We start from the raw sequence: 24,345 nt of genomic DNA on the forward strand, positions 1-24,345 counted from the left end.
GGGAAATGGGGGCGGAGAGGGAGGCCTAGGAAGGAGGTGACATGGTCCTATTTGGACTCAAGGACGAGAACCCTAGAAGGACTCCTAGAGAACCTTGAAGGGCTCCTTTCAAGTGGGCCTCATCCTTGACATCCACACAAACCTCATTATGCCTACCACCCTGCCCTCCCCCCCAGCCCCCAGAAGCCATGTACACTATTTCCCAAGGTAGAAGAAACCTTGCCCATTTTGCCAAGGTGGGCAATCCTGGAGGAGCTGAGTCAACTATGGATGTGTTGGGTTGTGGTGCCAAGGGACATGGAGGGCAGCAGACAGCTGGCAGTGGGCTTGGTTGGGCTGTGGCTCAGCAGAGGTTGGCTGGAAGTTTGGACCAGGGAGCCCAGAGAAGTCCTGGAAGTGGGTACAAAGCCCTAGGTGGAGGGCGCAGTGAGGAGGCAGGAGGAACAAGGACTGACCCTGGATGGACAGGGGAGATGAGTCATGGACAAGACTAGGGGGCACTCAGAGAAGCAGGAGGTGAAGGTGTCAGTTACTGGAATGAAGGCAGGTGGGGTGGGGCATCAAGGAGTGAATGGCGGGAAGATTGGGGTGCAGATGAAGCCAGGTGGGAAGCAGTTGAGTTTGGCTAGAGGGAGGTGGCCACAACTATGGTTGGTGACTACCATCGGCAGCAGCAGAGTGGTGAGGCAGAGGCCGAAGAGGAGAGGGCTGCAGAGCACTGGGGAGGTGAAGAAGTAGAGGCAGTCTGACATTGTGAGGGAAAGGATGTCAAGAAGACAGGTTTTGCTTTTTGGATGAGGGAATCCTTGATGTGTGACAGCGGGAAAGACACGTGGACAATTGAAGGGCAGGTGAACTGAAGGGTTGAGTGGGCCCTGCCTTGCAGCTCTTTCCCTGGCTGGGAGGCCCTGACCCTTGGGGACCTGTTGCAGGCTCAGCTCTGAAGCTTTAATCTGCACAAGGGGGTTCTCCATAAACAGAGTGAACATTCTGGTGTGACCAGGATTTGCGGCTGGGACTGTCAGCCTCTGTGAATGGTGCCCCTTCCACCCAGCCCCCAATATTCCTATTTTTCTGTTTTTTTTCTTTTCCTCAACTGGGGAAGCCACCAGACTCTGTAAGCATGCAGAGGTGCACACACTCTCTCACCTCTGACCCACCTGGCCTGATTCTCACTGATCAGTAAGTTTGGAAAGACCTGAGCATAGTCTTCAAGACACAGGTGGACCTTCCCTATGCCTAGCTGCTTTCTCTTGCTGTAGAGTTGGAACTAGAGACCATGGTGAAACACCAACAAAGAAAAGGAGTTAATGGATTGAGTCCCTAAAGGCCCACCCTAGGCTCCCAGACCTGGGGTTGGAGCTGAATGCCCATGTCATTAAGAGAGAGACTTTTATTATTCCCATAGGGAAGGGAGACACAAAGGGATCACTAAGAACTACAGTGGGTGCCTGTAAAATAAATTAACAGAAATGCATCAAAACAAAAAGGAGAGCAGAGAAATGGAGAGTGGCTGGGAGGCTGCAGTGTCTGGTGGCCTGCGCAGGCAGGCAGGCAGGCTCTCTGCGGAGAAGGCCAAGCAGTCCCGGGCCTCAGCCAGCCCATTTCTTGTCCCTCCATCGGTGGCAGCCCCAGGCTCCAAGCCCTGTGGGGCAGTGACTTGAGGCTCTCCCCGCAGCCTGGCCAGAGAATGGCCAGAGTCCAGCCGGGCCCACCCGAGGGGCCTGGCCAGCAGCGAACAGCATTCTGCCCTCGTGGATGTGTGGCAACTGCCCACCCTAGTCATTGGAGGTGACATCGATGTCCTCCCCGTTGGCCTGCTTCGTGGCGATGCGCCACCGATTGATGTGGTGGGAGCCCTTCTTCTTCTGCTCGGACTCGGGCCCCTCCTCCTCCAGCTTCTGCCGCTTGTACTTTGTCCTCCGGTTCTGGAACCACACCTTCACCTGGGCCAGGGAGGGAGGGGCACAGGTGAGAAACACCCAGGAAGCCCCCAGAGCAGCCACTGGGCCTCGGCACCCAGGCCGAGCTGGGAGCCAAATGGCGAAAGCGAGGCCAGGATCCTCTCCTCTGGCCAGGTGCCACCTGGGTCTGGAGGACCTGCTCTTCCTCATGCAAATGTGGGGTGCGGGACAGAGAAAGGACCCGGAGGGCCAGCAAGGGCAGTTTTTGATCCCTCTCAAGAGAGGGAAGGGAGGGGTATGGAGCTGCTGAGCATCCTGCAGCCACAGCAGAGGGGCTCCCAGGCTCTGGAGTCCATCTCTACCGGTTTCTACAGAAGAGCTAATAACTGGTCCTTCACAGCGCTGATGTGATCAGTAAATGAGAGAACATACAAAAGCCATTGCTTGGGTCCCAGTGCGTGCCCTGAGGGTCTGACATGGGCCCCACCCCCTGGGCTGCCCCAGGCATCATGCGGCACAAAGGCAGAGCCAAGTGGTGAGGGCCACACACGGAGGGCAGGCTCAGACAGCCAGGGCACTCCTGGGGCCACGGAGCCGGCTGCTCAAGGCTCTAGCTCACACGCCGCCCAGGTCAGGCTGTTTCACCCAGGGCCCCGTCCCGTGGCATCAGGTGAGGTACTCCCCAGCTGGCATCAGAGGCAGAGCAGGATGGGTGGGGAGCCCTAGTCCCTTGGGCACCAGCTCCTCAGGGTACTCAGAAACCCACCGATGAAGCTTCACCCTCCTTAGACACAGCAGTGTCTGCAGCCCTGCCTGGAGACAGCCCACTTAGATGTGGAAACAGTCACCCAAGGAACGACTGGGAGAAATCTCAGGCAACAGCAGTGAGCTCCTCTTTAAGCACAGAGACCCCCCAATTTCTGTGTCAGGCAGTGAGAACCCTGATGAGGAGAGGGTTCAAACAGAGACCAGACAGCCATCCTCTGTGATGAGTGGGCGGCGTTGCCATGCTAAGCCCACCCTCTCCAGAAAGCCTCTCTAGATTTAGTCCCATCTTTAATCATCCTCTCTTCTCTCTCTTCCTCCAGCATTTGCTCAATATCCAGAACACAGCACTTAATATCCTCAAGTGGGTTATCTGGGGGGTCGCCCTGGCTCCCTAGCTAGTCTTTGCACTTGAGGACTGGGGTGAAAGCCTCACTCCGTGAACTCCCCTGACTGACAGTCCTTTACTTGTCCTGGCAGAGTCAGGCCATCCACAGAGTTGGTGGGGTTGGATCTGGGTGCGGATCCTTTGCTAAGTTCTTCCTTTGGGCTTCAGTCTGTCATCAGCAGGAGAGATGCTTTCTGGGGCCTTGCAGCTCTAGGGCACCTCCTGGGCTTTTGCTCTAGAGGGTCCCTGGGGGAGGTGATGCAGAGGGAGGAGGGGCACGAGGCATGGATGCTTTCCTGGAAATGACAGCACATTTAAAAAGCAAGTAGGTACGTATTACCAACTGCAGCTGGGGCACCTGTGCTGCCCATGCCAGTGGTGAGTGGAGGGTTGTGAGTGGAATGACAGTGAGCACCTGGGTTTTGTTTGAGCACTTTGGCAGCAGTGACTGCTAAGGGAGATCCTTGAACCCTAGGTAGGGCCAAGGGCAACTCTCAGGAAGACTCCCCGGTCCAGCCCCTACTCCCTGAGAATGGGTGAAAAGCACAGGCCTCAGCCATAAAGCCAGCCGATGACAGCCAAAAGCAGGCCTGGCCTCTGAGCCCAGGGCAGTTTCCCACCCAGGATGGCCTACTCACGCAGTTCCCAGACACTCCCATCTGTCCCCTCCATGGAGCACAGCCCCTCCACAGGGTTTCCATGGCACCATCTGCCCTGCCCCTTGGTTTTAGAGCTCAAGGATGGAGTTGGGGGTGGCCAGTGCTCAGGGCTATGCCAAGCAGCCAGCAGGAAGGAAGAGATGAGGTACCCAGCCTCGGTGGATGCTGTGAGGAGTGGGTCTTCTTCCCTTATTTCCAGGGAAAGATTCAAACCTCAGGTAGACAAGGGAGGAGAGCAGATGCTGTGGGCATAGGGCTTCTGGATTCCATGCCCACCTTTCCTTGGGCACAGGACAGGCTGGGCCCTGGGTGGTTCTGGGCACAACCACTTGGCAGCCAGCCTGGCCCCTGCCCCCACTCTGGAGCCTGCTGTGACTCTGCCAGCTAGTAGGCGGATGAGCTTGCCTCACCTCCTATACAAGGCATGTGTGTGACTCAGGCCCAGATCCAGGGCTGGGGAGGTATTTCTGAGAGACCAAGGGGATGGCCAAGGGCACAGCATGGCCAGCCCGGTGATGGAGTGATCCAGGGACAACACCAGGGACAGAGGGCCCCTTTTCCACCTTCTCCCTACCTTCTAAGAAGAAGACTCTCCCATAGCGGTATGGGTCCAGCCTGCTACCCTTGCCCTGCAGTACCAGCCTGGAGAAGGAAAGCTTGGATGGTGGAACTTCAGCCAGGGCTAGCTTCCTAGCACACCAAGTGAAAGGCGATTCTGAATATTTTTACAGTGAAAATGACTGGGGTCAAAGAAGCAGCTCTCTAGAAAGAGGACCTAAACCCTCTGCCTAGGCAGCCTGGCAATTTTCTGAAGAACAGCTTTGGGCTGACTGTCCAGATGCTGTTTACAAAGGCTGTAATAATAGGGGGATGCTATGACTTAATATCAGTGAAAATGGCAGGCTGAACAATTTGGGCACGATGTGATTACAACCATGGAAAAACAAAATCTATGCATAGGGAAAAAAGACTAGAAGGAGATATACCCAAATCATAGGTGGCATTTCTATGTTCTTTCCACCTTTTTGACTTTTCTTTATTGTACTGCTAACAACAATTAAAAGTTATATTTTACTTGGAAAAAGAAAAGGAACTGGGCTCTGAGCATAGTAGGAGATAAGACTGACATCTCATGACCTCTCTAATTCACTCAGGAAATCTGGGGTCATCCCAGAGCCCCTTCCCTACAGGACAGAGGCCTGGGAGAGGAACCAGGTCACATGGTGTGGCTCCAGAGTGGGACCCGGCTTTTGGAGGCTGTACTTATTCTGCAACTGCCTCCCCATAATAGATGCACACTAGCCCCTAAGGCGCAGTCTGGGTGTCAGCCAGAGGAACTCCTCTCCCATCTTGGACCACTCTGGGTTTGGGGAGAGGTTCCTTGTGCTCTCCCAAGACCCCACCTCACCAAACATCTCTGTTTTTCAGATAAGCCAGATCTTTCCAAGATTCTCCACTTTGCCTGAGTTACCCTATCTGGAATGCTGTCACTTAGCCTTTAAAACCCTACTTAGATGTTCCTGGCCTGGACGGGCCCCATCACCTGTCTGTACTTCTTTAGTACTTCTCACGGTCTCAGTAACAGTCACCCCAGCAGTGTGTTAATTTATTTGCTTGAAACTCTGTCTCCTGACCAGACTATGGGAATCTGGAGAACCAAAGCAGTGGGTTAGTCCGTTTTGATGCCCCAGGGGCACGTTTCAGGTCTGGGCAGCCAGCTGGGCAGAGGTGAGGTGACCTATCCCTGTGTTCTCTGCAAGAGGTGCCTGGAAGTCAGGAGGCAATGGCAGAGGGATTGAGGTCTAATCAGAAAAAGGTTTGGGGAAGTAACTCCTGGAGAGATGGGGTCTTTTCTTGGTTCAGTTTAGTGGGCACTTCTACAAGAGGGTCAGTTCTTAATTCTCCATGTTGTATGTTGGATTAACCCCTCCTAGGGAACATCTGGGCAGGGAGATCCACTGTTGGTGGGAACAAGGATCAACATGAGTCAGGCAGGAGGAAGAAGGTGCTGTGTATGAATGAATGCATATTAATGTATTAGAGGAATGATAGATGAATGCATTAACAAATGAAGGTGTATGTGTATGAATGCATGAATGGATGAGATGAATGAACTAACAAACTACAGCCTTAGCCAACATTTCAGACTTTACTTTTGAATAACCCATTATTTGAATGAAACAGGTCTGTTCCCTTCTTTCTCACCATTCCTCAATATTAGCCCATCCCAAACAAAAGGGTCTGTGGTTCCTGACCCCTTTATACTATCTCTAAGGGATTCAAATACCCTATCAGGGAGTAGTCGAGTCTTGTAACTCTGACACAAGAAGTTCCCATAGCCTGCTGTTATCTTTTCTGCTTTAAGTCTGTGTCCTATTCTGTCATCCTTAGACACAGAGAAAGTCCTCAGAATAGAGACCTGAAGACATCAATCAAGCCAACCCTCAAACTTCTCCCTGCCCTGTCCACTGGGGATCCATTTCCTATTATTTGATCTTTTGAGCTGCTCCCACCCTCAGGTCAAGCCCAATGCCAGGCTAAATTCAACCCTTCCATAGTCTGGTAAACTCAGCCGAGGTCACCCCTGACTCCCCGCAATCACACAGCTCTAACTTCTCCTAAGCCCTTTGTTGCCTCCTCTCTCAGAGCATCCTGGATGCTTATGCTCACTCTCCACGAGACATCACAAGATTCACCTGCCTCCTCAGGACCATGCCCTTAGAGAATCACTGCAGTCTCCCTCATCTCCCCTGCCCTCTCCTGACTCCTGGGACTGCAGAGGTTAGGAATTCTTGGAGAAGAACCAAGACTTAGAGAAGGGTTGAGTCTATCTCAGAACACACAGTGGGCTAGTAACAAAGGTCTCTGGACCTTTCCTTAAAACTCAAGTCACTTGGATATCTCCCTCTTATCCATTCTCCAAAAAGCAGATCATTTCAGAGTGGGAAGGACCCAAGAAGTCCCCTTACCACGCCCCTGGGAGGAAAACCCATAGACAGGTGACCACACACTTCTTCCTTCTAAGACCTCCCTACCTGCTCTTGGGCCCCAAGATGGTAGACAGACTTGACAGCTCCTGCTCCATCTTAATCTGCCCCTCCTTTCCTTTTCACCAACCTAGAATCCTGTGCATCCCCCCAAGCCTTCCAGGCCCAAGGCCCCCTGGGAGCTCTCCACCTATGCAGGTCTCCCTTGACCTCCTCCAGCCCACAGCTGAGACTCCAAGGGGACTCCAGTCACAGATTCTGTTCATGTGCCACAAGTGTACACACTTTGCATTTAGCCCCCACCATCAAATGAGGAATTCCCAACACTAAGGACTACATTTCTGTACCTTTTTTCTCATAGCTCAGTCCAACTCAAAGCCAGGGAAGGTCAAGACACACCTCCTGAAGTGTTCAGAACTAGAAACATGGACCAGTCAACCAGCCTGCAGCAACCAATGCTCTCTATCACTGCCCTTAAAACTAACACATGCTCAGAATCATACAAGCTGTACCCCTGCCATATATACATGTGATATTACCTGTTGGGCATTAATCACATCAAGCTCATACGTGCCCACACTGTGAGCATATACATGTTACACATATCCATTACACACACACACACACGCATGCACACACGCACTCACGCTCATGGTTCTGACCTGACCCAGGCCTGGATCTGCCCCACCAGTCACCAGGACTGAAGTTTAGATGGGCATCACCCTGATCAGATTCCAGGGCTCTACCACAGCAATGAATAACAAGTCCCTAGAGCCAGAAGGGAGAAGTAACCCTTGCTCCGGGCTCCTCCCTCCACTTCCTGGATTGACTCGCAGCCATCCCAGCACAAATATCCTACTCCCAACCAAACACAGAGCCCCTGCGCCAACAAAGAAACTCCTGCTCACCTCTCAACACTCCCTGGTAAAGCTTGGAGTTCTGCATTAAGACCCACACACTGATTTGCTTAACCTTCCCAGAAGTTTTATCCATGAGGTGGTGGATAATACTAGATTATTTAGATCAACAATACAGATGAAAGTGTAAGGGAAAGAGAACAGAGGGTTAGGGAAGGAGCAGGGACTGCAGAGGGCAAGGGAAATGACTGATAAAATTACTGTATGGATATGTGTGCAATCAGGAGGAATTTGCCCACTGACTCAGTACATTTATAGAGCATCTACTGCTCGCTGGTCACTAAGCTGCCCTGGGTACAGTGAGAAATAGGGAGACTTGACCTCTGCCTCCCAGAGTGGAGATGCTCAGGCCTGTTCATCAGAATCACCCACTGAGCTGTTTTAAAAACTCTCCCTGGGTTCCTTTTCCTTTTCCTGGAACTGCTAAGAGACTTTTCAGAGTGGGGCCTGGGAATCTGTATTTAAAATTTTTTTTGCGAGACAGATACAGCCAGTCTGCAGAGTGACATTTGGACATGGCAGGCAATTAAACAACAGCAGAGTCTATGCATATTATGATATGTGGGAGATACACTGTGAACTCTGAGAACTTGGAAGGATTATATAGAAACACAGAGAAAAAGAACATAGATGAGCCAGAAACTCAGGACTGGAAAGAACCCTGAGTTCATTTCATTCAATCCTACCAGTACAGCAACTGAGGCCCAGAAAGAAGACAAAGCCAGAGCTGATGAGATGACAGACAACCATTGTCAGACATACAAACATACTGTCAGTTGAGAATCTTTAGAGATGGACATTTGAGGTGGATGGTAGATACACAGAAGATAAAAAGAGAATAGATGATGAAGAGATAATCAGCCGTTGTGTAAATAAGTTATTGTTAGGGAGAAGATTTCAATTAATAGAAAATAGGAGATACAAATTAACCAGCTTTGGGGAGGCAGTTTAATGAGAGCAGACAGAAATACATGGCTAGATATAAAACAGCTAGCCATGAAGGACAGATTAGAGAGCTCTGAGAGACAAATATAGACAGCAACAGTGGAAATAGATGGCAGTGGGCTGATGGGAGCCACTGATGTTCGACAAATAGCTGACAGCTGGAAATGACAGGTAAGCTGACCTGGTAAATACTGAAAGATGGATAGATAATTAGTTAATTATATAGCCCAGATAAAAATGATAAGTTATAAGAGGGCCAGAAAGATATTGCTGATGATGAAAGAAGGAGAGTGGATGTGGCAGAAAGAACACTGGACTAAATCAGGAAACCCAGGTTTGGATCTTATTGTAGCACTGACTTGACATAGGACTTTAAACAAAGGGAAAGGATGGACTGGGGATGAGAATTAACATTATTTGGATTCATATTATGTTCCTTTAATCCTTGCACAATGTGTTTTCTGGATGAGGAAACCAGAGCTCAGAAAGGTTGAGCAACTTGCCCAAGGTCACACAATATGTTCACAGGGAAGCAGATAATGAAACTGCATCTGCCCTCCTGCGGAGCTCTACCTGGTCCATCTCTGTCTCAGACTCCTCACCTGGAAAGACAGGCCTCTACAAGGAGGTTTCTCAGGCTCAGATCTTCCATAGTTCTATTGTTTTTTGTTCTATATACTAAAACCAGCTCACATATAGATAGAATATGAGTTTTGATGGTGACGCTGGGTACATTACATTATTCTATCTGGTTTGTTTTAAATATATGTTTGAAACATCTTACAATAAAAACTAAAGAAACAATCTTTACATTTACTAACACATTGTTAGGAGCAAATATCGACAGGCAGTTAAGTTCAGTTTGAAAGAAGATTAATTAAAAATGCTCTAACTGAGCTAAAAAATTGAATTAAAAAATGACATTATTTCAACAAGTGTTAATCTGTGGGTGGTTAGACTATAAAGTGTCTTGTTTTGTCGCAATTAAAATTTAATAACTTACTTTTTAAGTGAATATAGCTAATTACTGTTTAACTACAAACACCATTCTTAACCTGACACCTTGTTTTAGACAACAGTTTTAAAACACTGTTTGCCACTAAGGAATAGGGGGTATTATTTTATTAACTTGTTTTTTTAAACATATCTTTCTTAAAGACATTAAAAAAAAATTAACTCCGTTGTTTCGTAAGCTTTATCTCTGCAGTTAGAACAGCCCAGCTAACAAATCTGAATAAGCACGCGTCTTGCAACGGAGACGGGAGCAATGCATTGGTTAAACGGGGAATCAGACGACAAATAGGACAATAGATACCAAAATGACACGCGAAGAAGGGCGATGAGGTCGGCCACAGGGAGCTGGGGACGCTCTGAGAGTTTGGAAACCCCCACGAGGCCCCCTTCCAATCCAGACTGCCTTCCCGGAGACCCCAGGCTGGCCCGACTTCCCCAGCTGGGGGCCTTCTCACAGTCGGGGACTAGGGTGGAGAGTGGTGGTTTGGTCGGGGCTAAAACGGGGAACGGGAAATGGCGGGGCGCAGGAGTTGCTGGGATGGTGAACCGACCTCTTTCGCTTGCAAATCTGGGAGCTGTCAGGGCGGAAGGCAGTTAGGTCTCCCGAGGCCCAGACAGACCCTGAAAGTCGTCTCCAGGTCAGCAGCCAGCCCGTCCTCCTCCTGATGGACCAAGAGCTTAGGCGGTGCTTCCAGGCAGCTTTTATTTACGGCAAAGTCTTTACTTAAACAAACCCAAATCTGCCTCCCTAAAACTCCCATGTAGTTCTTTTAAAATCTTATCTTAATTATCAATTACAAAAATAACACCCGGTGATTGTATTTCATCTAGTTCAAACACCTCCAATACCACTGAAGTTTATTTCCTCCTCAACTCAACAGGCCTTTCAAGCGATAGAAACAGTCCCTGAGTCTCCAGAATCTACCTTCCCACCAGTCCAGGCCCCTCAGAAACCCGCGCGCACACACCACGGGGTCCAGAGCCCCGCCAGCCATCCCGGCGCAGAGATCAGTGCCTCCCTCCGACCCCAAGCGGGGCTGGCCCCTCCCTGGCTAATCCCCTCTGCCTCTGATGTTTATAGCCTGAGGACACGTGGGCTTCCGCCCCACACCACGGCCGCTGGTGGGCAGCCGAGGCCGCCGCCAGCTCTGCCCATCAACAGCAGCAACGCCAGTGCGGGTAAGGTCTGGTCATCCCACAAAACCGTGGACGCCCCGTTAGAGTGTTGGGAGAAGGGCCCAGTAATCACAGGACTGAGACTGCCCCAGGGCACTCTGTGCCACCGCGAGTGGCTGTGCGCGGACTCCACGCCAGGCTGCCCCCCCACCCCCCACCAGGCCACCCGCCGCCTCCTGATAACCGAGCTTTGGAAGAGGACTCGGGATAAGCTTTGATCACAGCCTCCTCGGTGCTTGATAAAAGTCTCGCGGCCTCTGCAAGTCTAAACACAGTTGAAGGGAAGGGTCTCTAAAGACCAGCTTTGCGGGAGCGCCTCAGGGGTGGCTTTTGGAACCGGGCTGAAGGGAGCCCCTGGGAAGGCTGGGGCAAGCCTCGGGCCGACTCGGCCCCCGCCCGCCCCCGCCTCCACCCGGGCTCCCCGGGCGGAGCGCGGGCGGGCGGGGGTGATTGTTACCTGCGTCTCGGAGAGGCTGAGACTGCCGGCCAACTGCTTCCGCTCGGCGCCCACCACGTAGTGGTTCTTCTCGAAGGCGCGCTCCAGCCGTAGCAGCTGCGAGGGCGAGAAGGCCGTGCGGATCCGCTTGGGTTTGCGCGCGAAGGGGCCGTGCAGCAGCAGCCCGTCCTGGGGCACGTCGCTCGCTGCGGCCGCGCCGCCGCCGGCAACACACGCAGGTGCAGACAGAGAGAAGGGCGCCGTGAGCCGCAGCCCGGCCGCCAGGCCGCCCCCGGAGCCCGTCGAGCTCAGCCCTCCCGACACGCTCGCAAGTCCTTGAGCTCTCCGGTACCCTCTCCTGTCCTTGACACCTCCTCCCCTCCCAACACACTTCTCCGCCTTTTTCTTTTTTGCCGTCCCTTAATTCTACTCCCCTCCCCAACACCTCCTTGTACTCGGAGAGCTACCCGGTCGCGGGAAGCGCAGAATCGCAGCGATGCGATCACTGTTGGGTGCAGAGGTGGGCCCAGGCCTAGTGAGGCACCGACCAACCCAAACCCACAGTGCCTGGAGCAACCTAAAGAAGCCAGGGGTGGGAAATCCCTTAACTCTCTTTGTCCACTTGTCCTGTCATATCTCCCTCACAGTGGACCAAGAGTGGAGACAGAGCTGGGTGTGAGGAAGGCAATAAGGGGAAGAAGGGAGGCTGTCCGGTCCTCCCATGCCAAACACAAATACAGGAACCAGGGGTGTACAGAAGGAACTCTCCACATCTTAAAACAGCCTGGCAACTAAATGATCAGGCTACTAGCCCTTTGAAAATTCCTGCCAACAGGCCCAGGTTCTGCCTTGCAAGTGGTAAGAACAGACCAGAGACTAGGTCAACAGCCAGGCAACACCTAGAGGTCTAAGAATCAGGCTTCTTTCTCCTTTTCCACCTGTCTCCCCCAAGGCCTTTTGGCAGAACCCTCTGCTCATAGGTGACTCTTACTACTCTGGTGGGAAAAGGTCTTGTTTCATCCCTGAATAGGCCCCTGCTGAAGAAATGTGTAAGTAATTAGATTTCATCTTTCTCTCTAATATAGATAGATATAGATATATTGGTTTCTGCATGGGCATGTGTAAATATATGCTCCTGCCACCCTACTGTCTTTTCCTCCTATCTACCATACACAAATTTCAAAGAGTGTGACTCTCTTGGTAAATGTTGACCATGATGTGGACTGACTCAACTCTTAACATTCAGGAGATTGGGCTGGATGAGGCTGGGATGGTGGGGTCAGGAACTACAATAGCCAAAGCATACTTCCACCCACAGTCCCAATCTTAATGAACCCCCCACTAAGCCCTCACACAATCTGGCTTGGCTGCACATGCTGAGAGATTTGAGACAGGCTCTGACATCACCCTGGGATTCTCGTGCAGTGGCACATAGCAGTCAGTCTCCTGCCACACCAGCAATGCAGAGCCCTAGATAAAATGTTTTGACATAGTCAGCTATTGAGATTGACTGATCCAATTAATTTCTTCAGAAATGGCCACTGGTTTGACTCAGTTTGACCTGTTGTTTTGTTCTTAAGATAATTGTTTGGATAATTCAGTTGAGATCTCCTATCTCTGGAAATATCTCTGTAAATGAAGCAAGGGCACATGAGTGAGATGCTGTTGCTAAAACTCTCCAGGTAATTGTTACTGTCCCTCTGCTGCTGGAAATTGCCTGACATGACTTTCTCTGAGTCCCTGGGCTTTGGACACCAACACAGAGGAACTTTATTGCTGAGGTTTTCTGCGAAACTGGGTTGCCTAGGAATAAGGGGCTTGTGCCTGGGGGAAGACAAAATCCCCTGACAGGGATAAGCCACTAACTCCCATCACTTTATCCATTTCAAGTGGTTGGATCTGTGCCTCTACACAAGGGAGTGGGATCACATTATAGGGAGATGGTGGGGCACCACCCTGCCCATAGGGCTTTTCAAGTTCAGGCTCTCAGGCCTGAATGAAGGAAGAAAAGTTTAATTTGTGGCAGAGGACACAGGTAGGTGGTGATCAGGGAGGTAGTCTGGCAAAGAGGGGTAAAAGGGGGAGAAAAGAGGAGCTTAATCCAGGTAGGAATAGAATTAAGGTCTTGAGTGGTGGCTGGTGTGTTAGAAAGGTGGTAGATGTGGGTGGGAAGCAAACACTTCTTGTTGATGTTAAAATAAATTGTTTCCCAAAACAACAACGTTCTGAGCCCAAGTGAGGTCCCAACAGTGTGGCAAATGAGCTGGAGAAGGAGAGAGAAAGCCTAGCTTGTCCTAGTATTCTCAGGGTTTGGCCTCAGCAGCTCAACTGGCCCCAGCTGGTCAGAAGTGACGGCAGCATGGAGAGGCCCCAATATGCGTGAGGTAGTCGGATCAAAGGTGTGGCCGGCATTGAGGGGCTGAGAAAGCAGGACAACAGTCTGCCTTAGTGGGTGTGATTTGGTGGCTGTTTTGTAATTCTGTGATGGTGGGGGATGTTTGTGTGGTAGAGTTCTCTGTATTTGTCTTTATAAATACAAAGTGGGGGATGGAAACAAGCTCTTCTGCCCTTCTGACAGACACATGCCCCTTTGCCTCAAGTCTAACTCTTTTAGCGGAAATAGGTTGTTTGGGGTCTGCCTCACTGAGAGAATGGCCTTGGTTCATCATTAGGTCCTGTTGGGGCAGACAGCATATGTCCTGCAATCTGTGTCCACAGTCATTTGCAGAAACAGGGGTCTTTCTGACCCAACCACAAAGATAAGAGGGCAGGAAAAAATAAGGTGCTAAAAAGTGATGACACATTTGATTTCAAAAGAAGCAGGGCTTTTCCTTGTAAGAAAGGACCTTTAGTACAAAACTAACCATCTAGAGAAACTGATCAATAGCTACATGTTTCTGTAGGGACAAGGGTGCTTGCTGCCTTTGGTGCCTCAGTGCCTCAGCCCCTCTCATTCTGACCTTTGTGGGGGAGAGCGGGGGGGCCTCAGCCAACTCTACTTGGCTTCAGTTTGGATTCAGTTTCACTTAACTGGCCCACAAAGGCAGAAAAAGCTTGAGGCTGGGATGCGGTGTGGCCTGTTTCCATGCAATAATTCTGTGAGAGTGGGCAGTCAGTTTCAGACAAGGCCAGGTGGAAAAGTGGAAAGGGGCTGGCTTAGCCTTCTCTGGAGCTAGGAACTGAACCCCACCCCGTTTTCCTGCAGCCTCTCACTTCGAAACTCTTCATGGCAATGGTTGGGAACTAGCAAATACAGACTCTCAGGAATGAGGTTGCTGGAGGTGGGAGTTAGAGATCTGAGACTCCCAGGACTCGAGCTGCCTTACTTTCTGGGGAGGCCGAGTTGAGCCAGGGGCTCTCGGTGGGATGGTGGGGCAGAGGAGCCCGGGGCTAAGAGGGGGAGAGGCTGGCCAGGCGGCGGAGACAACCTCATTCCCCCTCCTCCTGCCGGAACAAAGGCTCCCTTTGAAGCACCGGCCCATTACCTTCGCCTGTCCCAGAGGGCTGGGTCTCCAGCGGCCCCCACCCAAAGCTGCTCCCCGGCCTGGAAAGTTCTTGATGTCCGGGAAATAGCACCGAATTGCGGCCAACTCTTGGTCTCCACCGGCTCCTCCCCTTCAAAACCTAGAAAGCCGCCCCCGGCTTCAGGGTCCAGCCTCCTGGTCCGGACCATTACGCACTGGTTTTTCCTTGTCAACAGCCTTGCTCAGCGGAGCAGCCGCTTCCCGGCGCGCCGGGACTGCGCGGTCAGAGAGCGCTGTGCGCAGAGCGCAGACATGTTTCTTTTCGTTTGTGTAGGGTTTCGTTTCTTGCTTTAAAACGGGGCTGAAATGAGCATCGCAGAAACCCGGTTCTCTAGAAAACGCGGCGCCGGAGGGTCTGAGACAGCTCGGCTCGACTCGCAGCTTCCAGGCCCCGTTGGGACCTCAGGGCGCACAGCAGCCGGGACGTGCATGGATCTGCCACGACAATGACTGACCCCGAAGCCCAAACATCTCAAGGTTCGAAAAATCTTTGCGGTGCCCAGAGGATTTCCAAGTTCGAAAATGAGACCACATTTGGCTCCATTTCCGCGTCCAGACACGGTTCTTGGGAGAAAAATCCAACCGTTTTTGCAACTCGGCTACGTGCCCGCCGGCTCTGATGGCTCAGGAAGCGGCGGCAATTTCCGAGAGGATTTTGAGGAGGACTTATCCGGCCTTGCCTGGCTGGGAATGGCCAGAGTCTGAGCTGAATCTCTCTCGAGGCGCCCGCAGCCATGGGTGCCCCGAGCCGGCGCTGGCAAGGCAGGTAGCTCGAAAGGCTACGTGGAGGCCGTGGGGCTCGGGGTCCGAAGCCGAGGGCGCCGCCAGGGAGGCCATTTCCGTATGAGCAGGGACCACACAGCTTAGGACGGGCTCTGCCCTCTCCTTCGAGCCCCTGTCCCTGTGTCCTAACCTCAAAACTCTCCGCTGCCCAGGCCCGAAGGTTTACAAACAGCCGCGACTTTCAAATTGGCCGGTCGTTGCCAGGTTTCAAGATCCAGGCCAGGCACTGAGCCCATGGAGGACCAATGTGGTTTGATAGGTTTTGAATAAAACTTCATCAGCATACATGGATTTTGACTGATTTCTTGCCCAAAGCGGCTGACACCATAGGCTTTTTCCCCCCCAAATGATATGAGCTAATCTTTGAAATCCTCAAGGGAGACAAGTTTGCTCCACAAAAATTCTTGTTCAAATAATTAAATTCTCTTATTTTGTGGGATCTGCTGGGTCAGTATCTACTGGCCAGATGGGACTGAGAAAATTGTCTGACAAACTGGACCCGGGAAGGTCGCTTTCTGTCAAAGAGGTTAAGCAAGTATAGCTGACGCTTCAAGAGATCATCTATTACCTAGATAATTGTACCAAACATCCAATTTACTTTGTGTATAACCGCTTTACCCGTCAGATTTGCTCCAGGAGCTCAAGCTCTAATGCCGTGTCCTTCTCATTTGTTTCTCTAAAGCCTAGTTACCTAGGTCTTAGTCGTAGAACCTCATAAGGCTGTGGTCGGGTTAACACTAACAAAATAAAACCAGGAACTAAAGCAAATACAGCACAAATTAAGGTCACTCTTAAAAAAAAAAGGAAAAACAAAACTCCAACAAATTCAAGGAAGAAAATGAACTCAACAGATCTCTTTTTCTTTAGGAAAAGTAAGATAATTGAAACTTTGTGTGTGTGTGTGTGTGGCCAGTGGGCCAACTGCGTTAGCAAACTCATTGCCCTTGCAGACCCAGAGACCACGACTGCCTACTACCTCAAAAGCTCTCTGCCCCCGCACCTTGCCTGGGAGGAGGGCCGTTGGTCCCCCAACAGCCGGGTGGACTCCGAGAGTCGGCAAGCGGGCGGAGGAAGCCGGTTTGCTATTGCAAACCTTCTCAATCCTGTGTCCGAGAGGCCCGTGTGACTTGGAGAAGTCGGGCCGAGATTGCTGAGAAACATCGCAAGACGGCGGACCACTCTACACTCATTAACTCTCCAGTTTGGCCTCCCTACCGCCCTTTCTTCCCACAGACCCAGGGCACGGGGGTGGACTTTGCCCTCCTCCGAGGCACCAGGGAGGGTGGATCCCTGGGAATTGGTGGTGGACGTGCGAGCGAAGTATGGTCCCAGGTTCGCCCGGCGCTGCGCTCTCTGGGCTGGGACTGGCTCAGCCCGAGAGAGATCAAGACAGGCCGCGGGGAGGACCAGAAGAGGTTCCAAGGATGCGCCCGGGTTTGGCGTGCGGACCGGCATCATTCTGGGAAAGACTGGAGGTCCCAACCCGGCTCTTTAGGAGGGACCCCAATGTGGCAGAAGCGCGAGTGGATCCGGCACGGCTTTTCCCAGCTTTGGAATCGGCCTCTGCGGAGCCTCAGCCTTCACGCAACAACTTCTAAAACAGCCCCGCGCATCCCGAGCCTCCCCGGTGCCATGGCAGCGAGGGCGCCGACCGGCCGCTTAGGCGGGCACAGCGTGGGCACTCACCCTGGAAGCGGTGGCCGAAGAAGCGGTTCCGCAGGACCCAGGGATAGAAGTGCAGAGGGTCCCGGTGCTGGGCGCCGAAGAAGGAGTGAGGGGGCTGCAGCGGGGAAGCGCCCAGCTGGTGTGCCGGGTGCACGGTCAGCGCGGGATGGTTCATGGCCTCGGGGAACACGAGCTCGGGCCCACCGTAGAGCGAACGGCCGGCGCCCGCGGCGGCGGCGGGGAAGCCGCTCACGAAGGCTGCCTCGGCCGCGCCAGGGTGAGGGTAATTGAGTGCCGTGGGCCGGAGCGGCTCCTCTGAGGCGGCCGCCGCCAGGGGATGGGAGCCGGTGCCTCCGCCGCCAGTGCCCCCGCCGGTGCCGCCGTCCTTGGCCACCAAGGACTCGATGGTAAAGCCGCGCTTGGCTGTGGGCTGGAACATGGTCGCGGCCGGCAGAGCCGAGCGAAGCACCGGGCTCTGCGGAGCGCTCCGCGTCCTGGCGCCGCCGCGTGCGGGGTGTGCACCCAGCCAGGCACATGCACACACGCCAGCACCCCTCACCTCCCCCGCCCGCCCGCCCGCCCGCGCTCAGCCCCTGCCGGCGAGGCAGGCACGCAGTGGCGAGGGGAGTACTGGCGAGAGAGTGAATGCAGAGTCGGGCAACCGCGCACAACTAGGAGCGCCGGCCTCTGCGGCCGAGAGGGCAGCTCCCGGCGCGGGCTCTGGCGCGGGTTCCGTGCGAGGCAGCGAGCTGCTCTTGCGGGAAGCACACGGCTCCCTCCCTCCCGAGTCCAGCCAGGACAGACCCCCGCCCCCGGTCGTCCCAGCACAGCCCGGCCCGGCCTCAGTCGAAGCGCTGCGAGGCGCAAGTTAGCCGGCACCTGCCCGGTGCTCGCCCATTGGCCACCGCTCACCTGCCCCGAGGTGGGGGGCGGGGCGGGGCGGGGCGGGGCGAGGGACGGCGGGTGGGGATGGAGCCAGCAGTCGGAGGCAAAAACCGGAGTGGAGCCTTTGCGGGGCGATTTGGCCTCCCCCACCTCCCAGCACACAGGCACCCACCCCTCGCCGCTGCCTTCTAGCGTCTCCGCCCTTTAGCTGAGTCTGGCTGCCGCCTCAATCGCCTGTATCCACGCGGGAGCTGAAGAAGGCGTCCGAAGGTCCTGGGGCTTGAGAGAAACTCCAACCCCACTCCCCAGCGTGCAACTCAGTTGAACCCTCTGCAGTTCATCCCAGGATGTCGTTTCAGTTCTCAATGAACTGGAACTTGGATCTGAATGGAAGATGTGTGTTTGGGATCCAACAAATAGGTTCTCCCGAGAACCAGTTCCCTGCACCACTGGCCTCCAGGACCCTCCCATTCACCCACCATCCCTCTCCTGGGCCTCGGTCAGAAGCCAAGGCCTTGTTGATGAAGTTTCGAGTTTTCTTGGTGTTACCGGGAACAGCTCCAGAAAGGACACGCTTATTTCTTTTCACAAGGCGCCAGGCCGTGGACAGTGAGCAGAGTCGCCGGAGCGGTCACGCTGCAGCCCTCAAGCCACAGGCTGCGGGGGGTAGAAGCGCCTCTTTACGCCCAGTAACAGCAACCGCGGCCGGCTCGCACCAGGACGGCGGGTCTTGGAGTGGGCCAGTCTGCTTTCCTTGTCTTCTCTGGTCATGGGGCTCAGGTGCAGGCTGGCCGGGCCAGGCCGGGGCCTCGGGGACACTGACTTAAATTGGAGCTACCCGACCAGTCGACATGGTTCCCAAGAAGACACACCGGCCGTCTCGGAACGCCCGGTCGCCTGGCTTCCCCTGACCCTCACCCTCCTTCCACCCGAGGTGCAGCGGACACCCTGCTCTGGACAGTGTCCATTTTGTGCAATAATTCCCCCAGGCCATTGGCCCAGTACTTCCTAACTTTAACCCGGGCCTTCCGGGCCGCAGGACAACACGGCGCTGAGGCCTAGGAGGGCGGTGGGCGGTGGGCAGTGGGTGGTGGTGGGGAGGCTGGGACTGGGACCCAGCGCGGAGGGGACTGCCACGAGGGGACGGCAGCGCGTTCTGCTTCCAGGCCACAGCCGGCCGGGATCAGTCATAGCTGTCCGGCCGCGGCCTGGGTGCGCTGATCCGGGCTGGGTCTCCCAGTGCCCCAGGGCTAGGGGCTCCACGGAGCCGCGTGACTCTGCAGGGATTCCAGGCCGGGTCTTGGGAGCAGCCTGCCTGAGTGCCGGGAGCCCTGGTAGGGGAGAAAGCTCCCGGCGCCCTCGTAGTCACAAAGCGGGTTAAAGTCTATTTTCCACTCGACTGCTCCGAAAAGCCCCCGCGCGCCTATATCGCTCCGGCCCCATTGGGCTAGTTGGGGAGGGGGCGGCTAGAGAAAGGGAGGTGAGGTTACCGCACCCTGAAGTCCTTCGCATCCTGGGCAGCCCAGGGCCGAGCACTGAGAAGGCGCCCCAGAAATGCCTGAGGAAGAAATCGTTACCGAATCCGTGACGAGTGCCTATGCCTCTTTTGCTGGCCTGTCTAGATCTTCCTGGCTGTCAGTGCTGTTCGCTCTTTCTGTCCCCTTTCAGTCTCGGACTCTACTTCCCCTCTTTCCTGCTTCCCTGCTCCACTGCTCCCACCCCCGACTTTTCACTTATTTCGTTTTCCCTCCTTTGCCCTATCTTCACTCTTGGAAAAGGGGAAACTCCGCTGACTGGGGACAGGCCATATCACTCAGGGGGAAAGAGTGTGGACCTGGGCAAAGGCACAGGACAAGATTTTTGTTTGGAAGGCGATGGCAGGGGATTTTGTTGGAGCAAGATCTCCACAGGGACTTGGGTTCAGCTGGATAAGCATTGCCTGGGCCTGTGCTCTGCAGCGACAGACCAAGTGCTGGGGGCTGCGATGGAGGAGACTGGAGCCAGAGCAAGTTAAACCCGGCCCCAGGGCCTTGAGCCCATAGCCAGAGATGAACCCCACACGTCCAACAGCAGGCCTCCACCTCCTACCCCACCCCCAGCCTAGCCACGGCCACCAACTCGCTAAACTGGACAGGCGGAGGATCTTGGAATCTACCGGGCCATTCCTAGGCTTGCATCTACACTGGCCAAATCCACTTTAAATTAGCATGGCTCTGGGTATATATGTTCCTATCTCAATCGATGGGCTTTTATAATAGCAACACCTCCCTTTGTTGTGATGTTTTGGAAATGCTTTGACATCCAGCTGTCATTAATCCCATTTTACAGATGAAGAAACAGACCTCACAGTACCAGTAACTTGAGTCTGGTCACCGTCTGGGTTGTGCTGGGACAGCCCAGTGGTCCTGGCCTGGCTGGGGTTCCACCCCTAGCCCCCGCCACTGCAGGTGACTCTCCAGAGACCCCATGTTCACAGGGTCAGAGGTGGGAGGCTAGGGTGCTGGGTTATGGGAGTTCTGCCTTCATCTTGCCTCTCCTTTCCCTCTCCCAGCGCTCCTTCTCTCGCTATCCTCTCCTGTAATTCCCTAATGTCCCTCCTTCCTTTTCTTCCCTCTCCAGACATTTACCCTTTACCCGTTACCTCTATTTCCGCTCCTCCTAGGGTCTCTCTTCCTCTGTTGTTGTTTATGTGCAGAAGGTTAAGAGAAGAACTTGTCAGCCTCAGGGGGTCTCTAAGCCTGCCCGAGATCCAGCATCCATGCCCTCCACCCAATCCCAATCTCTTCCAGCGCCCTCTCCCCTGCCCAGTCTCTGCCAAGCTCTTGCACTCTCCCCTTCCCCACCCTAGCTGATTGCTACACGAATGTGTGCCCTCCTCAGTCTCAACCAAAACCTCTCCCCCCACCACCTTGGTTCCCCAACCCTCTTCTCCACCTTCCAGTCCTCCCTGCCAGGCTGCTGAGTTCTGCCCAGTCCTCAGAAGCAGCATGCCTTCCTCATGCTGGTGCTGCAGTCCCACACCGCTGTGGGCTGCTTACCTTTCACTCCGCACCACCTGCCCCCACCACCCTGGACCACCCATTCTAACTCTGGTTTATCATCATATCCCACCCCACCCCCCACTTTCTGGAATAACCTGTGTTCAAATCCTTACTCTGGCATATACTAATGGCAAAACCTGGGGCCAATAATCTTGCCTCAGCTTGCACATCTGTGAAATGGCAACTTCTGGGAGGATTAAATGAGATAAATAATTCACTTCTGCACAGGACCAATGCCTGACTCCAGAGAGGTACTCAGTAAATATTACGGTCTCTGCCTTTGCCCATGCAGGAAATTTGGGAATTGTCCACAAGTCCTCATGCTCTTTCATCCTCTGCATCCAACCAGCCACCAGGTCTTGTAGTCAGGCACTTCTGGAGTCTATTTCTGCCTCCCTTTCTGCTTCTTTGATGGCTAACTTTATTCTTCACGGCTCCGTTCAGCACCCCTCCCACCCCCATTCTTTCACCACTCTGTTGTTGCATTCACCTGCAGAATGGAATTGTCTGCATCTGTGTCTGTCTCTCTCACTAGACCACCCCCCCCACCCCCCACCCCCACCTCAGTTGGGAGGTTGCGGTGTACATCCTGACCGCCGGCACAGGCCAGGCAATGTTCATCCAACAGAGCCCTGCTCCTGTGGAGAGCCGTTCCAACAATATTCGCAGCCATCTCCCCACCTTCCTCTCCAGCCCAGGTTCATCTTCATGTCTCCCTGTCCTACAAAGTCTTCTGTCCTCATGTTTCCTCACTTGGTTGACATTGTCCTCTTCACCACCAAACTTCATGAATTAGTTTTAGCCTTTCCTCAACTTCCTCATTTCCCCTTGACTTAATAAGCCTTTGCAACCTGCCTTTCAGCCCCATCACGTTAAGGAAGTGGCTGGCAAAAGCTCCCAAACTTTTGTTATGGTGATAACACTTGTGATTACGAAGACAAGAGAAAGAATAAGCACCTTGCGGAGTTAATGTGCGATGAAGGAGTTGCAATCCCCACCCAATAGGGTGGAGGGGTGCTAGTGCACTGTAAGCACTTGATACACATCAGCTATGATTTTATGGAGCTGTGCTCACCAGTATGCAAGCCATGTGGCTATGAGGTGCTTGAAATATGGATGGCCCTCACTGAGATATTCTGTAAAAGTAAAATACACAGCAGATTTAGAAGGCTGAGTGTTAAAAATATATGTATCATTAGTATTTTCTGTGTTGATTACATGTTAAAATGATAATAGTTGGCCTATATTGGGGTTAAATCAAATCTATTAAAATAAGTTTTATCTGTTTCTTTTTACTTTTTAAGTGTGGCTACTAGAACTAGAATGTCTCTTACATTATAATTCTTTTGAACAGAATTGTTATAGAAAATACAGATAATCCAAAAGAGGAAAGTAAAGTAAATGGGTGTGGGGGAAGGGAAAACAGAGATCTTAACCACTATCACATTCTGCCACCCAGAAACAGTCATCACAAAATTCTTGCAGTATATCCTCCTACTTCTTTCTTCCTATTTGTGCCTATCTTAAAAGGGGTGGTGGGGGAAGATATCACAAGGTACATAGTTTTGTAACCTGCTTTTTTATCTTTATAACCAATCACAAGAATATTTTTATTCATTAAATATTCTCTCTTGTTGGACATTTATGCTATTTTATACATTTTAACTATTTTCAACAAAATTTCAGCCAAATGCCCCATAGCTGTATCTTGCTGCATGTCCATGAGTATAATTTTTCTATGTAAATTTCTAGAAGTATAATTTCCAAATATGCAATATTTTTATTCTTTTGATCCATATTGCCAGTTTGGCCTCTGGAAATGCTGTACCCATTTATTCTCTTACAAGCAGAGTTTAAGGGTTTCTCTTCATTCTCTAAAATGTTGCTCAGGATTCTTTATTTCCAAATTCCAGTCTTTTGTAGTCATAATTGTCCATGGGCTCTTCAGGATTTAGCTGCCTTCAACTCCCTGTTCTTTTGGAAACTCTCTGCCCTTCATTTTCCTAGCAAGGTACTTGCCTGGATTGGCTACTTCTGGAAATTGCTCCTTTGTGGGTTCCCCTTTCTTTTCTTAACTGCAGGGATCCACTAGTCATCCTTGTCTGTTCTATCATTATTTATTCCCACAGCCTCAACCCACACCTTGATGCAGACCCTTTATGGGATTGTAATACCAACTCTCCATTTTTCCCAGATCAAGTCACTAATTAAAAAATGCTTGTGAGATGCCTTCCTGGGGTTGGGGGTGAGGGGTGTCCCACAGGCTTCTTAGACATTCACTGTACCCAAAACTGAGCTCAACCTTCCCCACCAAATATGTGCCTCTCCCTGGCTCAGCCTCTCCTGATAACTGGCTCACCTTTCTCCAGAATGTACAGTCTCAGCTGTTGAGAAACATCTGTAATATCTTCCCCTTGTCACTGCCCTGAGGAGCCAGTCTTTTCATTCATTCCTTTCTTTCTGTAGCCTTTGCCACTGGCTTCCTGCTGGCTGTTGTTTCCTTTCCCTGGTGATTCTCTTACAGTAACCATTTGTGGTCTCTCTTCTCTACGGTTCATCTTACACAAAGCTGCCAGATTTCTGCAATACAACTCCACCCTGTTAAAATGTGTTCACTCAACTGTGGGATCCAGGGCAGTTTCTTTACCTCTCTGTGACTCAGCTTTGCATGGAGATAGTATTAGTACCTGGAGAATTGTTGAGAGAATTAAGATGAGGTAGTTCATATAGAGCTCTTAGCACATAGATCACGCCATCCTAAAGCCTTAACTATTAGTGTCATCATTTCCAGTAAAGTTCAAACTCCTTAGCTTGACATTTGAGACCCTCTGTGAGCAAGTCCTCACCTTTCTAGCCTCATGTCCTCTGTTCACCTTTGCAAGGCCTGCACTGTGGCAATACTGCCACCAATAGGGCATTCAATCAGATACTCCTTGTTCCCTGTGGCTCTCTGTGCATGCCCTACACATTTTCTCTCCAAGCCTTGCTCAAAAACGTTACTCCAGCATATCTGTCAACCCAGCTTCTAAGAGGAGGAAAATTTTAAGTGCATGAAGTCAATTAGATAGAATGCCAACTTCACGAGAACTTCATTTATTTTATTCACTGCTGTGTTCCCAACACCCAGCCCAATTGCCTGGTATATAATAGATGCTCATTAAGGATCTGTTGACTGAACATATGAATTTGAGAAACCTAATTTAAGGTTATGTTTGTTCTAAGACAGTGTAAAAATGTAAATTTTGATCACAATAGA

The 24,345-nt window shown here is 52.2% G+C and overlaps 1 protein-coding gene across 1 annotated transcript; it reads right to left on the bottom strand.

Moving 5' to 3' along the window:
• Positions 1-201: 201 nt before the first annotated feature.
• Positions 202-24,078, bottom strand: EMX1 (empty spiracles homeobox 1). The gene is made up of 3 exons (XM_017644989.3): positions 17,185-24,078; positions 11,213-11,397; positions 202-1,946 (listed from the first exon to the last, which is right to left on the bottom strand). The coding sequence occupies exons 1-3, from the start codon at positions 17,600-17,602 to the stop codon at positions 1,779-1,781; spliced, it is 771 nt and encodes a 256-aa protein (XP_017500478.1). The 5' UTR covers positions 17,603-24,078; the 3' UTR covers positions 202-1,778.
• Positions 24,079-24,345: the final 267 nt, after the last annotated feature.

Source organism: Manis javanica, chromosome 1 (genome assembly GCF_040802235.1).
Source record: "Manis javanica isolate MJ-LG chromosome 1, MJ_LKY, whole genome shotgun sequence".
NCBI classification, from domain to species: Eukaryota; Metazoa; Chordata; class Mammalia; order Pholidota; family Manidae; genus Manis; species Manis javanica.

Coding starts and splice junctions, on each gene's coding strand:
- EMX1 (XM_017644989.3), bottom strand. CDS start 17,602: ATGTTCCAGCCCACAGCCAAGCGCGGCTTTACCATCGAGTCCTTGGTG. Junction 11,398..17,184: donor CTTCGGCCACCGCTTCCAGG/GTGAGTGCCCAC, acceptor GCGCGGCCGCAG/CGAGCGACGTGCCCCAGGAC. Junction 1,947..11,212: donor TCAGCCTCTCCGAGACGCAG/GTAACAATCACC, acceptor TCCCTGGCCCAG/GTGAAGGTGTGGTTCCAGAA.